This window comes from Manduca sexta, chromosome 20, assembly GCF_014839805.1.
Source record: "Manduca sexta isolate Smith_Timp_Sample1 chromosome 20, JHU_Msex_v1.0, whole genome shotgun sequence".
Classification (NCBI taxonomy): domain Eukaryota; kingdom Metazoa; phylum Arthropoda; class Insecta; order Lepidoptera; family Sphingidae; genus Manduca; species Manduca sexta.
The window spans coordinates 12,423,088-12,433,445 of record NC_051134.1 but is presented as its reverse complement, the minus strand read 5'-3'; the positions used below and the strand labels follow the sequence as shown (position 1 = coordinate 12,433,445).

General features: G+C 35.6%; 1 protein-coding gene across 2 annotated transcripts; it reads right to left on the bottom strand.

Annotated features, from left to right (window-relative positions):
- Window positions 1–381: 381 nt before the first annotated feature.
- LOC115456434 (ras-related and estrogen-regulated growth inhibitor-like protein) lies at window positions 382–9,829 on the bottom strand. Of its 2 annotated transcripts, none has more exons than XM_030185510.2 (6): window positions 9,562–9,829; window positions 3,123–3,179; window positions 2,547–2,623; window positions 1,644–1,825; window positions 1,156–1,351; window positions 382–832 (listed from the first exon to the last, which is right to left on the bottom strand). In XM_030185510.2, exons 1-6 carry the CDS (start codon window positions 9,623–9,625, stop codon window positions 764–766), a joined length of 645 nt encoding a protein of 214 aa, XP_030041370.1. In that variant the 5' UTR covers window positions 9,626–9,829; the 3' UTR covers window positions 382–763. The 2 variants fall into 2 exon arrangements, with proteins under 2 accessions (XP_030041370.1, XP_030041371.1); XM_030185511.2 differs by having other exon boundaries at window positions 1,165–1,351; window positions 9,562–9,826.
- Between the last annotated feature and the right edge of the window lie 529 nt (window positions 9,830–10,358).

Sequence of the window (10,358 nt, the reverse complement as noted above, 5' to 3'; positions counted from 1 at the left end):
AATCACAACGGCCCTACGTCTACGCACTGCGAAGACTGCCATGCCGTCAGCACTGAGAAACAGACTTGTTATCACAGCCTTACTCGATCGTTAGATAAAAAACGTCTATGAATAAGGGGGTAAGAGTTTTGCCGTCAACTCATAAATTAGAAACACATAAAAGTGATTGCCACATTACTGTAACATAAAAGACCTTTTTAAACACGCCTGTATTATGTATATCCATTATATTTTAGCAGTAGTAAATAAATGGTTATAGTAATGGGTACTTCCGTCTACTCTTCGTACTTCGTTGTATGGTTTCGTTTCGACATAAGTGGCCAAATACGATAAAATTGAATTTATTGTGCATCGCACTTTAAACTAGTAATAAAACTACAATTTATATTGAAGTATAAAACTTTATTATACTTTAAAAGCTACAAACCTCACTTTGATAAGTTTATGAATCCTATACAATATATGATTATTTAATTTTTATTTACAATATTTATCGATAGGCGCCATTCGCCGTAAGCCTAATGCGAGGTTTACATAAAAAGATAAAAATATAATAAAATATTTTCCTTATTTACAAACAATTTATGGCAGCAAATATCATTTCCACATTTATCGTTTATAATTTCGTGTTTCTGTACAATAAACAAAAAACGCTTAAATCTATCTTCGAAGATAGAGATTTGTCTTATACTAATTATTAATAATATTATGTACAAAGCAGTCTGGTGGATGTATAACTAAATCTATAATAAATTACAAATACTTAAATGCTAAGGGACGGCCGTTTTTTCCGCACACTTTTGCTGTTCTTTCCGAATATCGTACCGATTACCTGCAAACAAATTTTAAATGTTAAATAATTATTACAAAACGTTCGATAATTTCTCCAAAATGTTTACATGCATACATTAATTATGCCGTATTAATTTTTTCAAAGAATTGCATTGGAAAATTGGAAGGCGTACTGTACTGCACTGTGGGTGTTCAAGGGAGGTGGTAATAATTTAACACCAGTGTATCAGCAATTAAAACTTAAAAAGAGTTATATTTCATGTTGGTACTAAAAATATTTTTAAAATACTCAATATTGGTACCATTAAGAAAAGTGTTAGTCCCCTATATAACATATTATATAAAATATACCACGATGCTTACAAAATATACCTTAGAGACAGAATAAGCGGCAAGCTTGCGCCTTGGCGTAGGCAACAAAAGAGCGAGCGCGCGCGCCTCCCGCAGCAGCGCGTGGAACGCAAGCGCTGCGCCCGCGCATGACTCCGCCGCGGACACTTCGTAGAACTGGCACCCGAACCGCAGTGACAGCTCTTGGCCCTCCTCTGCGTGGACCTCCCTAAGGGACATAAACATATTAAAGTCTTACGAATGTATCTGGCGTAGATGAAAGGCTTCCGCTTATTACATATTGTTGGAAAATATCATAACTATTGTACTTACAAGAAAATAAATGACTTATATATTTAAACAGGCTATTCAATATTTATTTTATAGCTATAACTTATTTGTCTGTTAATTTAATTTTAAGTACCTACCATTTTAAAAAATCTAGTTTTTATATTATATTTTTAATCAATATGTTGAGTAATCAGTAAAATATACGATAAATACTTAACATCAAAACGTACCTCGCGTGTTCGAGGTCTCGTTTGTTCCCCAAGAGAGTGATAGCGGCACATCCCGGGAGCCGAGTCCGTTCCAGAAGCGATAACAGTTCCGCAGCCGCCAAAAACGAACGACGTTCACACACCGAATACACCACGGCAAACGCGTCGCCCCATCGCACGTGCTCCGCCAAACAACCACGTATCTGAAATTATATTCATCGATAAAAAATACACTTTAACTAAACCCACACACCCCATGCTTAAAATAATTGAACCAAAAATCCGTTAATATAAAAATACGCCAAAGAGAAATTCGAAAAAATAAAGTCAGTGAACTTCGATATAATGAAGTCACAACACAAGTTACACTGGATGGAATCCCGTATCGGGGCCAGTCGCTGCAACGAATAAAATTGCCGATTGCGCAATATGAAACATCGAAACTGTTTTGTTCTTTTAGTTCCGTTATCGGTACGTTTAATAAACCACCTTCGTTGTTTAGACAAAATAAGAAACGTGCTTTTAGAATTAGTGCCGTCCTACGTAACAATAGACAGGGGATTTATGTAACAAGATCCAGTGGAGTTGGCGTAGGTTTGAACGTAGGATTTCGCCGAGAGGCAGACGGACGCGGCGGTAACGATCGCCGTGATAAGCCGATACAAGGCACATAAACTTTGTCTAATTAAATTGTACGGCGGGCATCAGCGGCCGCCACCACGGGCCGCGGCCACTGCGGCCCGGCCCAGCGCAGATTAACATCTCTATTGTTTACCGCTAAATTAACTTAAGCCACGTCTATCGCTCCATTTACCGACGCCTTTATTGAAGCCTTTACTTTATAGACAACCACTCTCTTATAAGTGACAAACGATAAGCTCTCGATGTTTCCATTAAAGCTACATTGTTACTATAGTGTCTTACCGCGCAATTAGATGTATCTAATATTTCAACCTCTGAAACGGCTCCGTCGAACGCTACTCTGTGCTGATAAAGGAAATCTGCAACAACAGCATTATGGTTTAACACTTTGATTTAAACTACTTACATCACAATACTGTAGTACTATAAAACAGTCGCGAAATGACTTACACAATCAACTGTCATCAAGTCATTCAACCTGGAGAAATTATTTTTCATTCGATACATAAAACTACTGACTGCATACAATTTATCTACATTTTAACGTCATAATCCACCTGGTGAATGTCGAAATTAATATCCTCAATTATAATTGAATGTATTGATACCGAACAAAATGAGACACCAGTGTGACGCAAAAGCCAACACTTATAAGGTCGGAAGGAAGGAGACATTTCAATTAAATAAGTAGACAAAAACTTGCAGAGAACGTAATGTATACAAGTTAATCGTAATGGCGTCATATGGATGTCGTTTACTCGCAAATTTACTTAATTATCGTCAACGCAAATATTAAGCGTTGAAAACCGATGAAAAGATTTAAAAAATGATAATAAATTTTATTTTTTACAAACTTACCTCCAGTCGAACTATACTCCCCGATGTACCGCTTGGTGAGATATCGTACGACCACCGCTGCAACAAAAGAAAACACATGAATATGTTTGTACCCACAAAAAAAATGGTGTGAGGCATCGTCAACAATTAAGAGGTCATCACTCCCAACTTTCTAGACGAGCATTGATTAGTGTTTTCACTTCTGGAATTTTGATTTAAAGGGTTGTACTTGTACACAATACAAACAGTTATCATCGACAATGACAAGGCAAGAACCATGAATAGACAGCGCTCGGCAACAGGCTACCGACAAAATGAAGTGTGGAGAATCCTGCCAGCCCATCAAAAGGAGCTAGTGAGCCTATTCAAAAAGCTGATTGCTTGTCGAGGGGTCGCCGCTCCGGACGCCTCGGAATTACGCTCGTACTTCGCCTTTTGATGTGTAATCATCATGGGAGTTTCTATTCTTTACAATGTAAACGTGTATGCGATCAAAATAAACTACGACTACACAAATTCACTTTCATATTATGATTGATATATTCATCTTGCATTTCATCAATATTTTATAGTGTATGACGAATTGTATTGTGTTTAATATTTTTTGATGTTTGCGAATATCTTTCATATCTCAGAGATGGCGCAGACGTTATATTTTATGATGAAACGAATTTAAATCCGCCACATTAATAGTCCTTTATGACTTACATAATCTTGCTAATAAATTCTTGAGTCGAATGTTTATAATCATATCGAAGTTTGACTTGCTCAACATAGTTTCTAGAACATCCATATAGTCGTGATATATTTTTTATGCATAACAGACACCAGTGTCAATATTTTCCTCATTTTTTTAAGTCAGTTTCTAATCATCCAAAGTCCTAAATCAGTGATTTTGGTCGGATTGTTACACAGTAACTTAAATACAAAAATTGGAATTGAAATTAATAGAAAACTTTAGTTTGCCTAGTATACCAAAACCATGAGTTCTACTTGGGTTTTGACCGGTGGTTACACAACTGTCGACCACATTTCCACAATGGCTTTATGCAACTGCAGCACGCCGACGCATGACAATGGACTTGGCATGCATTCCGCACGCATTCTAGTCCGCAGCGGGGCGACGGTACAAAATTGGCTGCGTGTACGTATGGTCTAATCCACTGCTCCATTATGTAAATAGGAATTAAGAATTAAAACTGCTTTTCCCGAAGTATTTTTTCGCTTTACTTCAAACATTATATAACTGCACAAATTGTTTAACTCGATAATATTATGTTTATAATTTTGATCGCGGTACAATTTCTTTCTGCTTTACTTATAAGTATATAAGCATCTAGAAATGAAGACATAATAACAAATATGATATATTAACAAAAAACATAACAATAATAGTAGGTACTAATTGAACCGACATCGCATCACGGAAGTGTATGAAAAGGATATCGTTTTCTCTACGCCAGACGCATTGTTACAAAACACGGGTCCATTAAACTCATACGAAATTCCTCACAGTCATATTCCTTTCGATTTTTTCCATGTGCAATAAGTATAAAACGCATTACTTTCTCCACGCTCCAGTTACGTATATTATCATAACGTCATAAAATTTCATCTGATCAAATGTAAATGAAACAAAATAGATATATTTCATTTAAATTAATTATCCTGCATTAGCAAATTTATAGCCACAGCCATCCGACAAGTTAATTAAACTAATAGATCTTCTACATCATCGTAAATATCGAGATAAAACAATGACCATAGGAAAGGATTTACTTTCATCCGTGTTTTATTTGCATTTCTGTAATTAGGAATAAGTGCTTTCAAGTATTAAAGCAAATTAAATGAATGTGACGCGAAACTTATTAAACCAAACTCGACCTTTGTACGACATATGGTGCTCTTAATGGCAGATGCTATTAAGTACATCATACAAATATTCACATCTGTCTACGCATGCTGACCGACCGTTAAATAATTGCCACTAGGCGAAACTTAATCCTTCACAAATCACACCTGCTCCATTGTTTAGTCATAAGATATAACAATAAGTAGACTATTTAATTAAGCTCCCAGCTTCGATTACGTGAACTTTACGATCGAATAATACAGAGTCGAACTCAGGTTATTCCGATAAAAAAGCGTCTGGTTTCAGCGTCAACCTATACATTTTTAAAGCAAAAATCTCTTAAATACTACACAATATTTTTAAAGCAAGATTGGGTAAGGACTGACGCACACTGATGAGTAAAGGATTCCTTAGCATCTCTACAAGCACAAGCATATGAGAGCATACTTAACGCGAAGGGACTTTACCCCGGCTCTACCATATTTATATCCTGAAGCTTAAACTTATACCTGACCGTTTAACTGAACTCATAAATGTTCCTTCAGATTCTTAAAGTTGTAGGTAATTAATTAAAATAATCAGATCTTTATATAATGCTCTAAACCCATCGAAGGCTCCGAAGTATTAGATATTTTATGTAAGTACATATCTATATTTTTATATAAATTGTTTTCTATACTATTTAATATCTATCGGATTCGTTCGTAAGTTTTATAATTTGATGTTTCTTAACACTGTACGTCGTCTCGTTTATATGACGTGTAACTTTTTTATGATTTCTTTAATATGTCGAAAAGTAAACATCGCTATAACCGTTTAACAACATAAAACATCAAATATCTGATGTACATAAAGAAAATAAAAACATGGAAATAAAATTCAGTATGACATAAATCAAACGTAACGTTGTACTATTGACATTATAATTAAAGAATACACAATAGAAAGTTTAACCCAATATGTTCCCGCATTGACGATTCCAGAGAAACAATAACAAAATTTTATAATCACCGAAGCATATAATATGACAAATTACACAGATCAAACAACATGGCACCACGTAGGTTGATAGATGGTACGTTATCGACAGAAACAATGGACGCTGTATCGTAAGGAATCTATCTGGTAATTAATAGATTACCGGTATCATCCATCATGTGTCAAACCGACCGCGTGGTTAGGATAATCAAAAATACAAAAATGCTCCATCCTTGCACTTGGCATCGGGGTGAGATAATAATTGAATATTTAGAAAGATGAATCGGCATACTTAACAACTGCAATGGGATCCGTGATCTTAATGCAATGACGTTTCTCCCGCACTTCATTACAGTTCGTGATGCCGAAAAAATATACTGGAATGTGCATCTAAAGCGTTTCCGAAGGCGGCGGTTGTCAACGGAGAGATGGTCATTACCATCGCATTTTGGTAAGTTTGAAGAATCCCGGACAAAAAATACACACGATACAATTTTACGAGCACGCTCATCTTCCAGTTTTACAATAAAAAACCTACTTACTCAAAATGATTAAAGTTCAATACACTCTGAACACAGTACGTGTCTGGAGAGATGTTACGTATTCAGACACAATGCATTAAATACTTTATCTCCGAAAGATAATTATTGTGGTGAAGACTTCCGTTACATTTTCCGGGATAATCGCACTGCAAAAAGATACATAGCTATCATATTTTGTGAAGCACGGCGCTGTAATGTGACCTAGATTTTGCGTGGCGAGATAAGTATGGGGGAACGGCGGCGGCGATAATGAACTACCAGTATAACGGAATCGATTATTACTTGCGAACGAACAAGTCCTTAAAAGGGAGGAACCAGTTCAAAATGACGTGGCGACACACAGATGAGGTCCTGATATCGAACGATGTTAGTCGGTTACTATTGCGAGTCGAGAGCCCGGAGCCGTCGGCGGACAGGATCTACTTTAAAAACAATTTTGCCCGTCAGCCCTGCGAATAATGAATTGCAAACGCATTGGTAGAGTGGGCGCGCAGTCCGTCAGCCGTCAGCCGGCCGACAATTAGGGCGGTACAATTACAACCAGTCGTCGGCGACTCGGCTGCTGGGTCAGCGGCGCGATTTCCCGACGGCCGCCGGCTGGCGCCACCAGACTACGTTGTGTAACTCTTAAACGTCCGATCAAGCATTAACGCCGATGCCGTCGAGGTCGTTGCTCTACACATGTATATCACCACGTAACACATAATTTTATAAAACGAAATATTTGAGCTCCAATTCCTGTTCCACACCGTGGCAAAAGGCGTTGTAACGTATCGTTTAATGGCCGTCACAAATGTAATGAAATCTTAATTCGCCGTGATCTTCGCTAATGGTATCAAGAGTTTAGCATTTTAAATATTATAACTTAATTTCGGTGTAATGGCCTTTTAACGTTTTAATTTTCAAAACATTTATGAATGATCAATTTTAATAGTTTTGGCATAAGGCCAGCGTAACTATACCTAAACTCGTAATTGGTGGGGAAGGAATGGAATGCCCAATGTGATGATCAACACGCAGACAATATTCAAATATTAACATATTAAACAAAACAAAAAATACTTTTATTACTTTTGGAAAATAATAACATAATGATTTGAGGCAAATATAATACTTAATTAAAAACCGAAGTACCTGAATACCTTTTGAATGATAATGTATTATCAACAAGAAATTTTAGTAATGATTCAATAAACATCTGGACACTGATATAAATCCAAAATATCTCCCGTATCATTGAGTAACAAGTATACACAACAGTTTCCGTATATGCGTTATCAGATGCAAGTGAACAAGGCATTGCATGCGGCTGACATTGAGATTCCATCCGATCCTGATAACGAAGATAAATGTGTTTGAATTAAATAAGCAATAATCAAGCAGGCAAATAAATGCAGGTTTATAATAATTTGTACATAATATACTTTCTAATATTGATATATTAGGTAGTAAAGGTAGCGCCACTTATGAAATATACCACAAAGAAAATATTTAACAACCATACAAATAGTAAGATATGAAATTACAATTTAGTTAAGTTCAAAGTTCTCTAATTTAGAAATCGTGAAATGCTTGTTTTATTATTTTTAATTACATATTATTAAATGCATTAATTTTATAATTTACTTTTGCCGTTCGGTGTACAAATAGAGAAGAACTGTAGCGACTTCGAAGTGTGAACGTGAAGTGAAGGAAGCGTGTAAGATTTTCCCCGAATCCCCCTTTATCTACAGCGATTTCCATTTAGACGTAGTGTCATCACTTTCAGGAAAAGAAAACTAGTCATCGACCGTTGAACAACCGTCCTGCAACTCTTGAATTTACAGTATATTCTGCTGGTTATGTCCAGACTTCAGAGTATAGTTTCTGGGAATGATTGCGGAGCCCCTATCCTTGGTGCCGCACTGTTTGCTTAAGAGCTAATTTTACGTCACCGATTGACAAAGTTATAATCATTACAATAGTGCACTAAAACATATTTTTTTAAACAATAATACATTATGCTTTCGATTAATAGTATCCCGTAACAACCTTGTAATTTGGCTCATGGTAGATTTGAATACTATAATACACGTCTGCTTGCGTCAAAATCGTTCTTACACTATTACGGATCCATTATGATCTATATTTAGTATGGCTATATTTCTCTGAAGAATTTCCTACTCGTCAGATATTTGTTCCAATCTGCAAACGAACTACACATCGAAAACAATTGAAAAAAAGTACGACAGTGACAATCTAGCGGGAGCGGAATGAATTTCCTAGATGGTGTTGACTTAAAATTCAGGCCTCTCAGATTTGTATTTGAAAAGGGGAAGAGAATTGAATTTCTCAAATATTTTAAATATGTAATTTACAAATCTTTAAAAATTTGTTATAATGATTAAACAATTATCCGAATATTCGAGTTATTATTAAAGTGTTAAACTGCGAAATATAACAATAATTTTAACGTAACAAATAAAATAAAAATTAAATACAAATTACGCAGATAAAAAAATGACAGGCAAGAGATTGAATGAGCGTGCATGAAGTTTTAATACTGTTTAATCAATAACTCGTCTAAATATTTTATATAAAACCAATTAGGAATATGCATTTTGGATGCCATATTCTATGTAATATGATAATATTTAATACAAATAAAGGAGAGGCACGCGGTAGAGCAGGTAAACCTATCACAGGACGTGACTAGCGCCAGTTAGTCGACTATAACTGCTTTTTTATCATACAGGAGTATAACAAAAAATATAAAGTGCATACAACTATAAAATAAAAACGATATTGTGTTGTTTTTAAATCTTTAACAATAATACTTTTGTAAAATCCTTGTCCTTACATAGACATGTAAGAGAACTGTTAAAGCTCATCGCTATTAATATCCAAATAAATCTATTTATATAGAACATTTTCTTATCAACTACACAGCCTAAAATATCACAAAATACTTGAATATACATTTTGTAATTGACTCCAACAACAACCGCTCTATTTCAACAGTTATATCAAGATTTAACCAAGTCATTTACTTAGAAAAATACTGTAACAGACTTGTTGCGTGCAACTGTATACAAGATAAAATACAAACCAGATTTTCCACTCCTCGGGCTCCCAAGCACCACCACCCTTATACGATTCACAGTCATCTTCATTTGGGCAGACTTGATTTATCACGGACAAACAAAAATATTAACCGGACATTATTAGCTATTGTCTGCACATGAATATCACTTCACGCAACGCGTTCGTTCTCGAGACGATTGTCGTAAATATCGACGTAAACAATTTAATTCAATACAGCTTATAACATGACTGTCCGCCGCGAAGTTTCCCGCGCGACTGGCCGCATCTCGCCGGTGTTCGGATGAAAAACGCGTGCGCAACCTTCACACAGCCTCCTGACTATGTAGTATGTGCTAAGCTCTTTATTAATTCCCATGAAGATTGATATTGGATCGTGTCCAATATTTTATTGTGTGTCTCCTGTATGACGAATTGGGTTTGCGCTTGTAAGTAATTTTTCAAGTAATCGCAATTAAATTTCGTATCGTCGGTTTTTGAAGATTGTAAAGAACCGTGTTTGACAGAAATATTTTTCTGTGATGTGTTTACGCCTTAATTTATTGCATTATCGCTATTCAATATGTACGAGTGAATGATATACTAATGTCGGTATTTATTTATTATCACATATACGTGCATATACATATATGCACCTATACCTTAAAATATATTTTACATTCAGAAGACCAGTATCTTCTGGGTGAAAATATTTTTTAACCGGAACACATATTTTTGTACATCTTCCTGTGCTTAATCACAATGAAAAGTAAATGTTACAAATACGTGGCTAAGTTATGCTCTAACCACTTAAAAATATTCGAC